Source organism: Vipera berus (genome assembly GCF_964194415.1).
Source record: "Vipera berus genome assembly, chromosome: 1".
In the NCBI taxonomy this organism is placed as follows: Eukaryota; Metazoa; Chordata; class Lepidosauria; order Squamata; family Viperidae; genus Vipera; species Vipera berus.
The window spans coordinates 26,470,296-26,489,439 of NC_138202.1; the positions used below are offsets into that span (position 1 = coordinate 26,470,296).

At 43.3% G+C, this 19,144-nt stretch overlaps 1 protein-coding gene across 2 annotated transcripts; it reads left to right on the top strand.

The window, feature by feature from the left end:
- The first annotated feature begins 2,080 nt into the window (after window positions 1–2,080).
- On the top strand, window positions 2,081–11,676 carry OTX2 (orthodenticle homeobox 2). Of its 2 annotated transcripts, none has more exons than XM_081327539.1 (3): window positions 2,081–2,313; window positions 3,604–3,776; window positions 10,161–11,676. In XM_081327539.1, the coding sequence occupies exons 1-3, from the start codon at window positions 2,217–2,219 to the stop codon at window positions 10,779–10,781; spliced, it is 891 nt and encodes a 296-aa protein (XP_081183665.1). In that variant the 5' UTR covers window positions 2,081–2,216; the 3' UTR covers window positions 10,782–11,676. The 2 variants fall into 2 exon arrangements, with proteins under 2 accessions (XP_081183665.1, XP_081183666.1); XM_081327540.1 differs by having other exon boundaries at window positions 3,625–3,776.
- The last annotated feature ends 7,468 nt before the right edge of the window (window positions 11,677–19,144 follow it).

Sequence of the window (19,144 nt, forward strand, 5' to 3'; positions counted from 1 at the left end):
GAGTCAGTCGTGTTGGCTGTGTAAGCCTCCCTTTCCCGGGAAACCAGACCCTCTTCTCCGGGTCTGAAAACGACTTTTCGCCTTGAAATTCGTTTGACTTAAAAACGGTGAGTAACTTTGCTCAGAAGCCCGCTGACTTCGAGCAGCGCCTATCCTCTGAAGGGGTTGCAAACGCCTTTCGGCCTTCCGCCGCCCGGTCCCCAGTTTGCTTGCAAGCTCCACGGAGGAGGAAGCCTCTGAGCTCGGTGAGCTGCGTTGATTGGGTTTCCTTTAATTTGGATCGCCTTTCCCACAGAAGGAGAGCCGGCGCGGAGCCGCGATGTTCCTTAGGAGGGAGAGCAAAGGGATTCCCTACGAGGAAAGCGGGGGGGGGGGATGGGAATTTGAGGCCGGCTCTAAACTTCCAACCCGTCCCCCGCTTTCCTACATTCCTGGTTAACGTGCAGGTTTTTTTCCCCTCTAAAAACTCTGTGTCGTAAAAACCCGGCTTCCTCAAGCAGGTATTGCCTCGGGATGCTGGGCTAGAATTCCTACGGAGATGTTGAGAGCTGCATTTCCACGATTTGGTTGAAGTGTGCTTCGTTAACTTTATTGGTTTCTTGAAAGAGAGAAAACAGAAAATTAAGTGCTAGAAATAAGCTAGCATTCTTCGTCCCTTGGTTGCCTTTGGTGGTGGTGCAGAAAGAGGGAGAAGACACAGCCTCCTCCTCCTCCTCCTCCTCCTCCTCCTCCCAAAACTTCAAGCTCATTAGATCCTCGCAAAAATCTTAACCCCCTCCCTCCCCCCCACCCCGTTTTCCTCCTCCTCGATGCGCGAAGGTTTGATCTGTCAGGAACTATTAGCGTCCCCCTGTGATGAGGATAGGGGGGAACTCTCTAGAAGTTTGCTGACACCCAAATCTTGTGTTGAAATGAAGAAATGCACACCACGAATTGGTGCAGAAGTTTATCTTTGTGGGTTGGTCTCCAGATTAGCTGAAAGTGCGGGGGGGGGGGGAGACTCTCCCAAACCAACGAAAACCCAAGATCGCTGCTTTCCTCGCTCTTACCCAGGCACAGATCTTAATGGCTTCAATTATTAAGGCAACCGTTCTTCCCCTTCCAATCCTCCGCCAAAAGAGAGCGAGGCAAATGCTGGCGGTGGCTGGAAGAGAGTTTGAGCGAAAGGATTCCCCACTTCATGCAAAAGTTAATTACTTGTTTGTTTAGCTTGCTGCGGCCTTCTCTCTCCTCCTCCCCCCCCCCTTGGTAAAAGTCTTCAAATTTGGGGAGTCTTTTTTTTTGCCTCTAAATCTAATTAGCGCAAGTGCTAATTAGGAGGGGGGAATAGCTGAAAGAAATAACTTCAGGCATGCCAAGATAGAGGGACGATGAATCAGCGGAGCGCCCCCCACCAAACCCCCTCGCTTAGATCTTCTTTAAAGTGGGCATTTGAATTCTCAACTTGGGGGGGGGGAGAGCTTCTTTTGCAGTTGCAAAATCGGGGATAATTAAAAAGCTCAGGGTGGGGGGTGGGGACAACAGATACGCTCCTTTGTCGCCGAGGAAAATGACCGAATGGGGTGGGGAGGTTTTGTTAGCAGCCTTATTTATTTAGCCAAGGGGTCCTTTGTGTCTGTAAAATGGGTCCCAATCAAGTTTTGTTGGAGGCAATTAACTACTTGCTAAACCCAGGAAAACCTTGGCAAATGCCCCCTGGAAAGGAAGCCGGAGCGAGGAGGCTGGAGTGCTTGCGTGTGTGTGTGTGTGTGTGTGTGCGTGCGTGCTTGTGTTCGGTGGGGGTGGGCTGCTCCGAGCGAAGGGAGCTGCTACTGTACGTCGCCCCCGTGACTTGTGGGGCGGGCGAGAGGAAGGAGTTTCTCGGGGCAGTCCGGGGGAGGGATGAGCCCATCTAGTCGGCCGCGCTTTGGCAGGGCCTGCAGCTCAGCGGGTGCCACCCCGCGGCGAGCAAGGCTTCGCTAGTTCGAAGACCCCAGTGGACGAGACTTTCCTCTTTTTTTTTTCACTAACTGCTCTCTCCCTCTCCCTCTCCCCTCTCTTTTTCCTCTTCTTTTGGTTTTCTAAATTAGGCTCCGGATTTCAAGGTTAACTTCTCTACCCGAAAGATCTGGAGAAGAAAGAGGAAAGGGGAAAGAAGCAGATCCAGGAGGCATCTCCTTCCAACTCCAAACAGCCCCAGAATTTTGGCCATTTTTCCTCCTCACCCCAACTTTAGCATGATGTCTTATCTTAAGCAACCACCTTACGCAGTCAACGGCCTAAGCCTCACCACCTCCGGGATGGACCTGCTCCATCCCTCCGTCGGGTATCCAGGTAAGGTAGGAGACACCCGGGCCGCCCGTGGGCTTCCAAAGGGCAGGGACTCGTTGGATTTGGGGCCTCTTTCCCGGGGGGGGGGGCAATGGAGACCAGGTGATAGCTGGAGTATCCCAACTCTCCCCTTAAATTTCTCCTGTGCACGGTTTTCAGGAAAAAGTTCCTTTCACGTGAAGGTCGTTTTCCCGAATTTTCTGTCTGAGCGCAAGCCAGCCTTTCCAGGCAAAGTGCTGCTCCCGACGATTGGAGCAAGTCGGGTTGTTGTTGGTTTTTTCCCCCTTTCTCTGAGGTCTGGAGAAGAACGAGAGGATGGTTCATAGGGCGGAGGGCGATCAGGCTACCTCTCCGAGTGAACCTCCATCTGTGGAGCCCTTGAAAACGTTTCATTACCTAACTAGGTAAGACCATCAGTACACTAATGATCTTACCTGGACTGGTGATCTTACCTACTTGGGTAATGGCACGTCTGCAAGCAAACTACCAAGCTCAGAGAGCACCAAGGGCCGCAGAGATCAACCTTGAGCTACATATAGGCTCTTCTATTGGAGCCTCCATTTGCACGGTCGATCCAGATCCTGCTACGGCCGTTCCTTGCGCCCAGACGCCACCAGCAGGCCTCCCGCTGTGTCCGAATCGGTTCCTCAGTCGGTGTACCGTCCAATGCGGTAGCTCTGAGGCTGCCACCCGGAGTTAACTTCCCTCCTACCGGCGCCCTTGAAGCTACGCTGGCACACTTCTTTCAGGATGACGGGCTTGCGCTCCTCACCCTCACCCCGCCCTCCTCAGGCTCTCCCAGGAGAGTTTTTTTTAAAATTAGATTTATATACCGCCCTTTCCCGAAGGACTCAGGGCGGTTTAAGGGTATTTAAAACAACCAGTTCGTCGCATTCAGCTCGATGGGGCTCCTTTAGAAGAGAGACTGTAGGATCGCGGGCTATTGCGACCTGTCTTTGGGCACCTGGGCCCGGAGCCGGTTAGCCTGCGGCCCTGGGAGCTTGGTCTTCTCTGAGCTCAGAGAGGCGGCCACCATCGCTCAGCGGAGATCTCTACCCCTCAGCCGGATCCTACCCGGGTCCGACCTGGAGATGGGGCTTCTTTAGGAATCAAGTCTCCGTGAAACCGGACTTGTTTGGGCTCGCTCCCAAGGAAAGAGGGGGCAGGGCTTTCAGGGAAGTCAGAGGCTCCGAAACAGCTTAAGGTGGACCGACTGTTCGAGTCCTACTCTCGTTGTAGAGGCCGACTTAAGTCTTTCCCGGACTTAGCCGGGCCTTTCTCCTGACCGGTCAGCTGGCATTTTTTCTTTCCCAGCCACCCCTCGGAAACAGCGGAGGGAGCGCACCACCTTCACCCGCGCGCAGCTGGACGTCCTGGAGGCCCTTTTTGCGAAAACCCGCTACCCGGATATCTTCATGCGAGAAGAGGTGGCCCTCAAAATTAACTTGCCGGAGTCCCGAGTGCAGGTAAGGGAAGGGCTGGTGCGCGCCTCCCGGTTTGTCTTTTTATCTGGAAAGGCTGGATCTCCAGAGAGCTGGGGGGCGGGGGGGGGGGGGAAAAAACAATACAACCGGTTGGGGTCTGGGCAGGGCCCTGGTGGCCGAGAAAAGAAATCGTGTGAAGTGGAGAAAGAGACGAGATGCAGAGTAATCTTCAGTATTGTGTCCTCAGCATTCTGACTCTCCTCCCAGGAAAAAGGATCTCCGGGGAAAGATGGGATCTGAAACTCCAACCTCTTTCTTCCCATCCCAATGGACAGAAAGGCAACTTTCTAGGCAGCCTAATATTTTAGAAAAGATTTCTTCCACCCCGACCTCGGCCACATTTGGATTACCTTTAGTAGTTTTAGGTGGTTGAGGGGAAGCATAAGAGCTGCTGCTGAATATACATAACTAAAGGCCCCCTCCGGGTATGGATTGCAGCCACCCAGAGATACTCCGTGGCTTTAAAACAAAGATGAAATTGTAGTGGAGGCTGATAAGCTAAAATGGGCCCCAGGCTCCAAAGTTTTGGATCTCCAAAAACCAGAGGTTGAAGTGGGGCAAGACCTGATGTTTAATGGTCTGCCTGGGGAGTGGGAATAATTTCTACTTTGCCATTATCAGGGGAAAAAAGAAAGACACTGAGATTGCAGACCGTCAGTCTAATTCAGCAAAGCTCTAATTTTTGACCTTGCACCCTTCCTTGAAAGAATGCTATTTATACCCAGGTCAAAAATACCAGTATTTCATCCTGGCATGTTGCTAGAACTGTGCTTTTCAACGTGGAAAACTTTAAGACCTGTGGACTTCATCTCCCAGAATTCCCCAGTCAGCATAAATTCTGGGAATTGAGGTCCACACCTTAAAAGTTGCCAGGATTGAAAAAACACTGCGATAGAGCAAGGGCATTTCCTCTTTAGTGATTTGTATTGTCATCCACCCATAATGTGCCATAATAATGATGGCTGGGTAGCACTGTAAGACTCTATAACTCTCTAGTGAGGGAATAGCCCAAATCTACTTTGCTTGGATAATGTCTTGGACTGGGTTTTTCCCCTCTCCCTCCAGTGCAGCTTATTCTGATCTCAAAAGTGACTGGGATGAATTAGGTTCAATGCAATCGTCCCATGCAGTTGCCTGACAACAGTCTTGTTCAACAAACCGCATTCAGGCAGCCTTGTGCTTCCGTAACTACTAAGGTATGAATTCCTTGCAGGACACCCAGTAAATCTTCATGGTTTCTTGAGACAGGATTTATGAAGAGGGCTGATAACTGAGTTCACTTTGGCTGAGGTGCATGGAAGAAGATCCTCAGCAAGGCTTAAAGTCCTGACAGGCAGACCTACTGGTCATATTAACTTGCCCAAAAAAAAAAGCAGAGGATTTTCCGAGCATCTGTTTGCTGTTTGATTACTTTTCTTGTATCTCATATGACTGTAGCAAGATAATCACATTCCTCTCTTTTTATTTAGTGGAAAATGAATGAGTGCTTTTAGTGTGCAGTTCATACACAGGCCTCTTTAATGATTTATCACATCAATTAAGTGGCCAGAAACCAAGATGATTTTGCAGATACTCTTACTCAATCTTAAAAAAAAACACACAAAGAAGATAAGGGTGAGGATGCATGCAAGTGACTACTTTTGGAAAAAGATCTTCAGAGTGCAATCCACTGGGCTGTTCATCAGACTTCACCAGCTCTGATGACAATGATCATTTAACATAGTGCTCTTTCAAGCAACAAAAATGTACACCCTTAAGTACTTCTAAGAGGTACACACTGGAAAAAAAGAGGAAATATGAGAAAGTGGTGAACCTATATTGAGAGATATGGGTTGAACTATATGGAACTGTGCCTTCTTTTGCATACCAGTTTTGGCTGCTATGCATAATGGTGAAGAATTCTCCAGAGGTTTGGAAAATGAATGAGGCTGAGACTGGACCGGCATTAACCATGTTCTATATGTTCTTACCAAGCTTCTACCTAGCTTCCATATTGCTTTTGATTTTGCTAAGAAACCAGCCAGCTTCTTTAATTTAAAACCTATTGCTTTTTCAGTAGACTAGCCACATTGTTTTGGTTGTTGTTGTTGTTAGCATCATCATTGTCATTATCATGCCATGAGATAAAATGGTACCTATATAAATCAGGAGTCTTTTAATGTTTAATTTATCCATCCAGACCAGCTTTTGTACTTTTTAACAGCAACATTCAGCTGTCTCTCTGGCCAGAAAGTATATGAGCTGTACTTCAAAACTGTACCCCAAAACTGATTTATGACAGATGTCATTTAAAAGCAGTTCTTGGAAAAATGCAAACCTAGGGAAATTCTTTCTCTATACAATATTTTCTAATCCTAATCATAATTACAGGGTGAAATGATATAATGCAATGTAACATTAAAAAGAGAATTTGGTTAGGTTATAAGAGTCAAGTGAAATCTGGATATTGGTAATACTGATAATTTGCAATACCTGCATTGCACTCTGACTACTCATACTCCATGCTTTGTGCTTGGGTATGAGTGTGAATACACACACATGCACACACCAAGTCATTATATATTTCAGTTTATAAGCAGGTTTCCTGCAGGGTCCACCAAGAAAAGGTTTGACATTCAAAATGGTCTTTAACTTGAAAGCATTGTCCAATGATTCCATCTATACTTGCTTTCCACCAAGTGTGAAATGAATGGAACTGCCCAGATATTTTCAGGAGGGGGGTAAAATAGGTTTGCCAAAAAAAAGGATGGCCACAGGACACTTTTGCTGACATTACACCTGGGAATTCATAATATGCTGTAAGCTACAGGAAGAGGAAAGGCACATTTACACTTGTAGAGTTAAACTAGTTTAATAGGTTTTCACTCTCTCCAGGAGATTCCCTGAACTGAGATATTCTCTAGACTGGGGCATAAAGGATCATTTAAAGCGCCTGTACTCAATTTCACTTATCATATTGCTTGAGTTTGATAATTCAACTGCTATAAAATATGTCTGTTCTGAGACAGGAAAACATATTTAAACATAAATTAGGTTGGTTTTTTTTTTAAATTGCTTTAAAAAAGAAATTAACTCCTTTTCCAGAGACATCACAAGTGCCATTTTTTAAAAATAGAACAGACCTGATGAGAGAGGCAAACCTTGATTCTCAGCTGATTTCATATGCTTTACAGCAGGGGTCTTCAAGCTTGGCCCTTTTATGACTTGTGGACTTCAACTCCCAGAATTCCTCAGCCAGGCACATTGGCTGAGGAATTCTGGGAGTTGAAGTCCACAAGTCATAAAAGGGCCAAGCTTGAAGACCCCTGCTTTACAGGGTGATATATTTAAACCCCAGGTTCCTAACAAGCCTAAGAGAAGATACTTGTGGAGTTCTTGGTGCTCTTTGAGCTGAGCTATTTGCTTGCAGATGTTTCATTATCCAAGTAGGTAGCGCCATCAGTGCAATGTTTGGAACATCTGCAAGCAAACAACCAGACTCAGAGAGTACTAAGAACTCCACTGTTCAACCCTGAGTTACAGATAGTCTTGTTTGTTGGAGACATACTTGTACCATTCATGTGGCCTTCTGGAATCACAAGTCACAAGGTTTTGCATCATACACCACCAATAAGAATGAACTTCTTAAAAATTACTGTTTAGGCATTCCTAATGTGCACAAAGCTATGAACTTAAATTTGTCATGTTTGATATAATGCAGGCTTGCATGACTTTTAGTTCCATCATTTTTCCCTTTTACATGAACTGCATAACATTTTTTTGGCCATATTTTCTAACTGATATCTTGGCTGTGTAATTTATTTCACAACTTCCTATCAAGTTTTCTCTTTTATTAATATGACTTATAATGTTTCACTGTGGTTAATATTACAGACTATATCAGGAATAAAAGAATGAAAAACATAAATAATAAAAATTATGAAAAATGACACATACAAAATGTTCCTTTCACAAAATAGAGTTAAAGAGAAATTTAAATGGTAGGTGAGAGGAACTGCAATTCATATTTTAATAAGTACTGTCTGTGAATTGGGCAGCTATATACATTTGTTTAGTAAATAAATACAATCTCCTCCTCTTGAAATACTTTCATTTTTTTCCTTCTTCCTTTTACTTTTTTCTCCTATTCCTTATCACACCCTAGGAAAGATTGCTTTATCTTGCAGCAAAGGGGGAGGGGACATATCTTCAATCATTTGGATAGAAGTCACAGATATGAGATCAGACCAGAAGAAAAGCACACACTTGATGTGCCTTTTTCTTGCAAGGATTACTCCAATCAGGCACCAAAATGGTAGCACTCCATAGGAGCTACTTTTTGGTATCTAAAAAGATGCCTGGCTCCCCTTTGGAAGGAATTCCTAGAACTGCCATTGATTATTTGAGTGGGGATGAAGGTAAAGAGAAAGACAGAAATATGTTATCTAAGGAGAGATGGGAGAATGTTGTGATAGTTGCATGTCGTGCTCCACTTTGGAGCAAATGTGGCTTGTGTGTTTTTAAATAGATATCAACATTGCTTAATAACAATGTACACAGACTCCTATTTGCATTGGAGAGTCCAAAATAGCTATGATCTAAAAGGCATCTATTGTGCAAGAGAGCCCCTCCATCGCCAAACTGGAATATTTGTTCAGTGGCATGCCTGTATCTATTACTGATCTCTTCATAGCTCAGCTAGTAGAAAATCGAAGTCTCTTCTGATTATAAATGAAAGCAGAGCATCAGAGAAGCGAGGGATAGTCCTCAGAAGAGTTATGCCTCTTTGTTGGTATGAAGGAGTTTGGGAACTCAAAGGTGCTCTTTTAAAAGGCAACTGGAGTTAGGGAGTTAGGAGTTAGATGTAGAGGAAAAAAACAGAGATGTTCCGATTGGAAATCACATGATTTAAAAACAAATCATGTGGTTTTTCAACCAGAAAACAAATCATTTGAATTTGAAAACAAATCATGAGATTTGTTTCCCTGAGAGCCTTGGTGGAGCAGTGGGCTAATGCCTCCTTAAGTAACACCAGCTGCCTGCAATCAGTGCAGGTTCGCATCCCACCAGGCTCAAGGTTGACTCAGCCTTCCATCCTTCCGAGGTAGGTAAAATGAGGACCCAGATTGTTGGGGGCAATTAAGCTGACTTTGTAATAATGCCGCTTGGGGGTGTGTGTGTGAAAACCCTAATAAGCAGGCATATACATAGAATGAAGGCTACTGCTAAGCTTGTAAGCCGCCCTGAGTCTTAGGAGAAGGGCGGGATATAAATGGAATTAAAATAAAAAAAAATAAATGTGATTTACTTACATGAGATGAAGTAAATGAAGACCTTTAACATCTATCAACCGGTTCTAAGAAACTTCCTACTATTTAATTGCCCTTCAGAGAGGGGTGGAAAGAAAGAAAAGATACAGCTCATTTAATTGGACAAGCCTGTTTCCCTCCCATTCAGTTGCCCTCTTAATTGATAACCTCTCCTTTCTAATATTCTATTCTTTTTAATTAAGGGCTTGACTTCAGTAGGACTTAAGTGGAAGTCCTTGGGGTACCTAAGCTGCCAGGCTCAGAGGCTTGGAAAGAACTTTTTCCCTGTCTTCAAAGTACTCTTATTAAAGGTTTGCTTGGTTCTTCATTATGAAAGCCCTGGTCGGCTGACACTCTGCAGTGGCTTTCCACATACACTATTGCTTCATGGTTGCAGATAAAAATAACAGTCCTTTGTGTAGCCGTCTTCTAAATAAGATGTAACCACCTATTTTTTCAATCTGGGATTGTAGTAGATGGGACAAAGCAGAGATAAACAGGAGAAGGAGAGTGGATGAAGCCAAACAATGGGCAATTCAATGCATCTGCAGTAGATCCAGGGTTATCTTTGTTGGCTACCATTAATTAAATGGTAATATTATGTTCCTGGTCATTTATTTCAGCTTTCTGAAGCCATTTTTAAGGAGCAAGGGGTAGGCCTGAACCTAAACACTGATAGGACTCTCAGATAATGCCCTGGTTTTTTGTGATGCTGGATATAGATCTGGGCTTCTGCATTATAAAAGTTGCCACCATGTTAATCCACCTGGATTAAAAAAAATTCTGATAAGGTTTTCCATAGTGTATCAGCAAAACATGCAAGGGATGTTGAGGGAAGCCCAAATGGATATCAAGAGGACTAGCAATATTTTCATAGCAACTTTTAAACTCTTGAGAAATTTTGCTTAAATGAGGAATGACTAAGAAAATACGATATTCCTCAGTAAAACATCATACCCTCCTCGAGACTGTTATCTCCCTTGTGATAATCATTCTCATCACATTTGTCCTTGCTGTGATCCACATAGCTAACACCCTTTGCTCTTTTCTTTCTCCTCTTTCCTGGTTGGTTTTCCAGGTGTGGTTCAAAAATCGTCGTGCAAAATGCCGCCAGCAGCAGCAACAGCAGCAGAACGGGGGCCAGAATAAAGTGAGGCCTGCAAAGAAGAAGAGTTCTCCAGCCAGAGAAGTGAGTTCAGAGAGTGGAACCAGCGGCCAATTCACACCTCCAGCCAGTACCTCGGTCCCTGCCATTTCCAGCAGCAGTGCTCCAGTGTCTATCTGGAGCCCAGCATCCATCTCTCCTCTCTCAGACCCCCTGTCCACTTCTTCTTCATGCATGCAGAGGTCCTACCCGATGACCTACACTCAGGCTTCAGGCTATAGCCAAGGATATGCCGGCTCAACCTCATATTTTGGAGGAATGGACTGTGGATCTTACCTGACCCCTATGCATCACCAGCTCCCTGGACCAGGGGCCACCCTTAGCCCCATGGGTACCAATGCTGTGGCCAGCCATCTCAACCAGTCTCCAGCTTCACTCTCTACTCAAGGTTACGGAGCTTCAAGTTTGGGGTTTAACTCATCCACTGATTGTTTGGATTATAAGGATCAAACAGCCTCCTGGAAGCTAAACTTCAATGCTGACTGCTTGGATTACAAAGACCAGACATCTTCATGGAAGTTTCAGGTTTTGTGAAGACCTGTTAGGAACCCTTTGTGATAAACAATAATGGTGATGATGCTGATGATGAGCGACCACAATGATGTTGTTGAAACAGACAAGACAATAGCCATAGTAGGCTGACATTTCCAGTTTTGAGATCTTTGATTTAAATTAAAAAGAATTGTGAACAGGACACAAATTAATAACAAAGGCAAGAAATTCAATGGCCGTGATCATACCTCCCAATTTCACCTCTTGCTCAGATGCTCTGGAAAGAAAGACAAGAAGGAAAGACATATTTTGTAGACCAAGAACAGAACCACATCACTTAGTTTCTCATTGTTTCATAATTTTAGCCAATTGTTGGGTTTCTTTGCCTGGATAGGGATGGAAGATTATTCTATGACTCAGAGTAGGGGGTATATTGTGTTCTTTCTTTCTTTCTTTCTTTCTTTCTTTCTTTCTTTCTTTCTTTCTTTCTTTCTTTCTTTCTTTCTTTCTTTCTTTTTCTCTTTCTTTCTTTCTTTCTTTCTTTCTTTCTTTCTTTCTTTTTTCTCTTTCTTTCTTTCTTTTTTCTCTTTCTTTTTTCTCTTTCTTTTTTTCTTTCTTTCTTTCTTTCTTTTTTCTCTTTCTTTCTCTTTCTTTCTTTCTTTCTTTCTTTCTTTCTTTCTTTCTTTCTTTCTTTCTTTCTTTTTCTTCCTGCCTGCCTGCCTGCTTGGCACTAACTAGTTACCTTTTTTGTATGGCAAGAATGACCCTTCTTTTCCTTCCCTTTCCATCCAACCTTGGTTAAAATGTTTATGTTATGGGAGAAATACATCCATATGCATCTTTCAAGCTTCTTCGATTGCTTCGGCCTCGTTTGGCAAAGTTGGCCATAGGAAAAAAAACAACGAACAAAGAACTCAGTTAAGAGCTCTGTGGATCATGGGACTGATTGTCTTAGCTGCACTACTTTATTTAAGAGGGGGGAAAATAAGAATAATGTCAATAAGGAGTCAATATGTAGTTTTTAAGAGACAATCAGTGTGCGTCTTATATAAATGGTACATCTGTGGTTTTTAATCTGTGCTAGACTTTAAAACTGTGATCTCCTGTATTGTATGCAATTATAAACCCCACACCAGCAGGCGGTTCTGCTGTGATTTTACAGAGGTTATAATTAACAGTGAAATTTGAGCAACTGAGTTACATATGACCATCTTTCTATTTCTTTCTTTCTTTTTCTATCTCTCTTCCTCTCCCTCCCTGTCTCTGGTTTTCTTTCGTCTTTCTCTTGCTCTAAAATTGCCTTTTACCAGAGGTAAACTGCACTGAAAAAACAAAGCAACTTTTAACAGCAAGCTGTGGCTGAATGAACATCACTGAGATCTTAAAAAAAGTCACTAAATAAAAATACACTTGGACTTTTACATTCACCTGTACTACAGTAGCCTACTGTTGGAAAAGCTAGCAGTAAGGAGAAAGAAGTATATATATTTAAGACATCGGTCAATTGCTCTGACCTTGAATTTCCAAACAGCAAAAAATACTTGTTGTTTTTATGCTTGCAGATGTGAAATGGAGAAAAAAAGCTATATATGCATAAACCTTTTTTTCTGGATTTGGCAGATATGTATAATTCTATTAAATGGTTCTAGCACAAGTGATAGTCTTTTGTCTCACCATGTGCTTGCAAAAGTTCCCCTCCTCAAAAGCTCATTTCAACTTCCATAAAGAGAAAGGTTTTGAGAATTTGTTTCTGGAACCAAAGGGGGGATATTTTTTTATTTTTTTTATTTTGGTGTCTCCAGGGTTTGATCTAACCTTTTGTGGCATTCCCAAACCAGCTTAGATTTGCCGTCTCTGCAAACTACAAAGAATCGAGATCTTTGCTCTCTTTTGGGCGTTAATTTAGGAAACAACCTGAATTTCTTCAACTGTTTGCTAGAATAGAAAATGGTGGTGGGCTGTCCCCCACTTTCCCTCCCCCCTGTCTTTATTTCGTTTCGGGCTTTTTCCTGATTAATTTAGAGATTGAAAAGCAGAGGAAAGGAGATAAAGAACTAAAGGGGGGGAGATGCTTTGGAGGCTCAGGGGGTGTTTGAGCCGCTCCTATAAACGCTCTGAGAAGAAGGGATATAGGATATACGCGAAACAGCAGATGCAGTCACGCACAAATGATGGGTGGACAAAAGAGTTGGGATAAAGTTTTTTTTGAAAGCTATGATTTCTACAGCTGGACACAAAAGGACTTAGAGCACCCTGCGCCCCCTCCCTTTTTCCTCCCTGCCTCCCCCTGAAATCACCAGGAAAATTGTTACCTTTTTGGGGAGAGAAATAGCGTGCCTGAATTTCCCCCCCCACACACACACACACACACCCGGGCCTTCTTTCCTTTCCTTTCCTTTCCTTTAGTCGAAGTAGAATAAGCTAAACGTTTTAGAATCGGGCTGGGCATTTAAGGTGCGGCCACACATCAATTAAACGTACCCTTCGAATTAACTGCATTTCAACCAATTCCCACTTTTTCTTCCGTTCTTTTCATCAGCCACCCGTTTCTAAGTTCTCCCTTTTCTCCTCCCTCTACCGCCACCCCGCCCTTGGCGCTGATCCCCAATTCTCCTTCAGGTGTGGTTTATTTAGTGATCGGCCCGTTAGCCATTTCTTAATATTAATATTCCGGGTTACGTCGCCGAACGGAGTGGGCGGGGATTACAGTCGTTCATTCTGAGCTCACCAAAAAAACAAACCCCCCACAAAACTGCAAATAAACTAGCAATTAAGGAAAACACAATCCAACGGACGGGGTGAAATCCAAGGCTCAGATTCGGTTTTAATTTGGTCCCATTTAAACCAAGCTTTTGCTGAGGTTTGACTGAAAGGAACGGTCGGTTTCTCTCAATGCTTTGGCGCAGACGGGTCGAGTCTGGTGCCCTTTCCCTCCCCAAACACTGATTTATAAACGCCTGTTGTCTGTATCTCGAGATATTTTTGCGAACGAGATTGCCGATTTAGAAATGAATCTGATGGAACTAACTGACTTCTAGCCAGTTTTGTTCCAAACGCAGCTCCGTTCTTTACGCTTCTCCGTTCTCGTTTTTTTTTAAAAATATATATATATATATATCTACAAAACTTTTTTTCTTTCTTTTAGCTTGCCCATATTCCTGGAATCTTTTTTTTTCCCCTACCCGGGACCGGGGTAGCAATTCCTGACCGGTGGCTTCCTTTTTTCTCTAAGAAATGAAACTTAGCTTCTTTCGGTTGATGCGTGCCCTGTAAACGCGGAGCCAGATTATCCTTTTCAAATAAACAAAGCCTCAACGCTCCAGCGCAAATACACGTAAGCCTTTGCGGGTGTGTGTGTGTGTGCTGCTGAAAGGGGGGGGGGTTTGCTGAAGGTTGAGTTGGGTTGAGAGAAAAGCTTCAGTTTGCTGTTATTGGTTCAATTCAGGGGAAGCAAAAGGCAGAAAATCTCCGCCGGCGGTAAGCAGATCAAAGAGGAGCAACTTTTTATTTTTATTTTTAATTTTTTTTACCGGTACTTTTCTCCGAAACAATTAGATTACAATAAAACTGTGTATTGTGTGCGCGGCCGCTCGCGGGGAGCAGATGTAAGAACGTTTCCAATGGAGTTCGCTAAGTGTTTTAAAGGGTTGTAATTTTAAGTGAGAACTTCAGTGCAAAATAATCGTCATCATCGCCGGAGGTCTGCGTTTTTAATTTATTTTTCGAGTCTTGGCTCTATCCAAAAAAAAAGGGGGGGAGGGAAGGGAAGGGAAGGGAAGGGAAGGGAAGGTATAACAAACTCGCCAAGGGGATCTAGAAATTGCCTATCGGCTAACATTTGGCACAAGTCACTCGGCTCGCAATTAAATCTATTTTGATCGAATCTGAAGGACATCCTAGTCTCTTCCACTGTCCCGGAGATTTCGTCTCGCCCAAGGATCAGTGCGAGAGGCCTGATCTATTTGTGGTCTATTTGGGGGAAAGGGTGTGAAGCCCCCCCCCCTTTTTTTTTCTTTTTCTTTTAATAGAACAGAGAACTAGATCGAAATTCCAAAAAGTTTGGGGGAAAGAAACAGGAGAGGTAAGTTACTTTGCTGTGGAAAAGCCTTGCTTGTTTCCTTCCCTACTTGGAGTCAACTCTGTAGATCCGATGTTTACAACTGCTAACGAGAGAGAGAGAGAGAGAGAGAGAGAGAGAGAGAGAGAGAGAGAGAGAGAGAGAGAGAGAGAGAGAGAGAGAGAGAGAGAGAGAGAGAGAGAGAGATTTTCAGAGGACGCTTAAGACTGAGGACTAGACTCTTGACTTTTGCACAGTCCTGCCTTCAAGATCACGTGCCTTCTCTTTCCATTGCTTTCAGTTCTAAATTGCCAGGCTGTGACTTCCCCCCCCCCCCTCCAATGGCTCCAAATCAATCTACGGGTGGATGGAAGCCTCTTTATTGAGGCTCTGTTCTAGCTGGGTTGGTAGATTTTTTTTGGGGGGAGGGGGGAATTCTAGGGCTAAGAGACAAAGTGAAGGGGGGGGCAAAGCACCCAGCTGGCTTCCGTAGGTAATGGAGAACTAGAATCTGTTTCTCCCGTCTCCTAGCCAAGCCATTTTGGTTTAGTGGTTAAGATACCAAGCTACAAAGCAAGAGACTGTGAATTCAAGTTCTGCCTGAGCCATAGAGGCCAATTGCTTGACCCTGAGCCAGTCACTCTCTCAGCCAAACCCACCTCACGTGGCTGTTGTAGGGAAAATAGGAGGAGGAAGGGGGGGTTGGATATGTTTGCCACCTTAATTGTAAAAGTAATAGAGGTGAGATATAGATATAATAATAATAATAACAACAACAAATAATAATAACAACTAACAACAACAAAACAACAACAACAAAACAACAACAACAACAACAACAACAATAATAATAATAATAATAATAATAATAATAATAATAATAATAATAATAATAATAATAAATCATCTTCCTCCATTGGCCAACCAATGAGAAAAGTGAGTGGAATTGCTGTGTTGGGAATGTGCAAAGGAGCAGATGAGGTCTGGCACATTGGAAAGAATGGGAGGTAAATGTGCTTGGCCAATTTTTTTTTTTTACAAGGTGAAGGAATCCTGCATATATTTCGCCTTGGGGATAAAACTCAAAGACCAATCCTGATCACCTCAGAAGCAGTCATGGATCAATATTAACCAGACATATGTGTAGCCCTGCGAGCATATTATATTGTGAACATGCTCACAGAACCCACTTTACCAGGTCAGGAAAAGACTGACAGGCTGCATTCACACATGCTTGTTTAGTCTTAAGCATGGTTAGTCTTTTTGCTGAATAAGCATGTAAGACAAACCCCCATGACTCTGGAAAGGGCAGCCAAAAATGCACACAGGAGAGAAAGCAGACTTCTTCTGCTTGATGGAGGAAGAGGGTGGTGCAGTGAAGATGAAGGTATCTGCCTGATCTGGGAGTGAAGGCGGCTGGAGGCTGCTAAAGGACTTGACTGAAATTGTGGCTGTGTTCACACAACATGCTAACTTGCTTATCCTGATAGGATAGCCCATTTTCTGAATCTTTGAGGCTTGTTGAACACTAAAGCAAGGTCTTCAAACTTGGCCCTTTTATGACTTGTGGACTTCAAGTCCTAGAACTCCTCAGCCAGGCACGCTGGCTGAGGAATTCTGGGACTTGAAGTCCACAAGTCATAAAAGGGCCAAGTTTGAAGACCCCTGCTCTAAGGTCAGAGAGAGAGGGGGGGGGAGGGAGGGGGAGGGGGGAGGGAGCAAGAGAAAGAGAAAGAGAGAGTGAGAGAGCGAGACCTAAACGCAGGATAAGTTAAGGTTAAACTGACCAAACCTAAGATGCTGTGTCTGATTTAATGGATTGTGAGAACACAGTTGCTCCCTTACTCGAAAATTTCATGAATCAGAGAGCACTAAAGGTGGCTATTTAATTTTAATAATTTTATTTATTTTAATTTTATTTTAATAAATTTATTTTCAGCCTGAGCCATTGCTTTTTGCTGTTATCTAACCCTCAAAAGTTGGCCAGAGGAACTTTTCTTTTTCTCTTTTCTGTGCACATCTGGGAAAAGCAAAATTCACCTGAAGCTTGGACAATTTTGGCCCCCATCCATCTTCCAAGCAGGGGAGAAAAGTAGGAGAATGAGGGGAAGAAACAGCCCCTTTAGGTGTGCCAGTGGCTGCAGAAGGATTTCCCTGCTCTTAGCTGCCTCCTTCTGACACATGCACATTTCCCCCCTCTTTCTCTCCCCCTCCCTCTCCAGTTCCCTAATATCATTTGTTTTCATTTGAAACAAAAGAGGTATAAATCCCTTCCCTCCACCAAGTGCTAAGGAGTATTGTCCGTTTCCAAGGAGACGTGCAGAACAGCTATTTATTTATTTTAAATCCGGTGTTATTTACTCCTGGCTGCCTTCTTGTATTTGCCCTTTTGCTGAGAAATTTGAGTTCAGTCCATTCCTGAATCTGGGGAAGAAAAAAAGAAACAAGTATGGGTGGACCAGTGGGGTTTCCCTCCACACAGTTTTCTGAGATGGGACTGGGGGTTGATTTAAAAAGAAAATTAGATTAAAGCAACATCAGCAAGAAGAAGCAATGTGGGAAAGGGATGAGACACCAGAGCTGGTGGTGGAAAGACAAGCTCACCAGCATGATAGGAGAGATGCCAGATCAAGGAAGGATTAAAGGAAGCACTCTCTCCCCCCCCCCCCAAGATATAAAGCTGTATGTCCTGGCCTTCTTTCCTCCATCTTCCCACTCCAAATTCCTTCACTATTCCTGATAATGAAATTGAATTCAGTGCTGTTGAGAAGGGAAGGGAATGTTCAATGAATCCTAAAGATTTCTTACATTGGGGCTGAATTTTGACACCAAAAGATCTTGGGTTCTCCTACTGAGATATGAGTGTGTGCATGCTTCCAAATCAACATTGACTCCTGACAACTGCATGGAGTAATTCCTCAAGTTTTCTTAGCAAGGTTTCAGAAGTGTTTTGCCATTGCCTCCTTCCTATGGCTGAAAAAAATGTGACTTGCTCAAGGTCACCCAACTGGTTTTGTGCCTAAGGTAGGAGCAGAAATCACAATCTCCAGGATTCTAGACTGATGCCCTCATCATCACATCAATCTGACTCTCTTCCTACTGAGGTGTTATCCTGTTTAATATGTGGTGCCCTGCAGGCTTCCTAGCTAAAGGGTGTTAAGGTTTGTACTCCTTCTCACTGGGCTGGTAGACCCTTAGTAAAGATGGCAATGTTGCTTTCCTTTCTAAGTCATCTAACTCTTTGTTTTCCTCTCTTCATCAAGAAGTCCCAGCAAAATCAGAGCAGAAAACCAATTATCCCATCTAAAGCAAGTGGTACACAGTTTGGAAGTTGAGACCAGATAAGATTGACAAGGAGATTTGAGGTTTGCATTATTACTCAAGGATGGATAGAGAGAACTTTGAGTCAGCAGTGGGGAAAGCTCTAACAATTGTTACTAAATAGGATTGAAAAATTATATACAAAAGGGTTGGAAGTGACTTTGGAGATCTAGTCAAACCATCTGCTCAAACAGGAGACCATATTTCATATTAGAAAAATGCTTACCCAATCTCTTCTTGAAAGCCTCCAGTGAAGAGCACCCACAATTTCAGGAGGTAAGCTATTCCACTGACTATTTGTTGTCACTATCAGGAAATTTCTCCTTAGTTCTAGATTGGATCTCTCTTTAATAATCTTCCATCAGTTACTTCTTGTCCTATATTGCACATTAAGCTTCCAGACTAAGAGGGGAGGCAAACAAATCATTAAAATAAACCAATAAAGATCTGTATCTTGACAGAGTGAAAGAATTAGATTTTGAGAAATAGATTTTTCAAGTGATTCTTGTAAAAGACCAAAATTTAATTTTCTAAAACATTTGTAGTATTGTAGCATTCTGGTCTGTTCTAACACAAGCTAAAGTTGTAAGTATTGATAATACCCCCATCATAATGACTGGGAAAGCCAAGAACTTAAGGCCCCATGGTTACTCTCATGCTGAAACAAGCGTGGAGGTTTTGGGATCTTGCCAGCTATTTATTGAGCTACAAAACTTCGACACAGCCAAGTCAATCATGTATCAGAGGTATGTATCAGCGGTAAGCCTGGAAGAGGATGAAGATACAATACTAGCAAAGGGATCAGCAACAACAATAATATTCTGAAATAGTATTTCTCAACCTTGACAAATTTAAGATGCATGGACTTCAAAAGCTGGGACATTAACTGAGCTGGGATTGAAAAGATCCTTTTCAAGTCCACTCACAAACTTTCTGCCATTGCTTTCTATCTGTCATTATGCTATTATTGTACAAAGATTAGCAATCCTGCTAATTTGAACACCTAAAAGCATAAAAAATCTGGGCA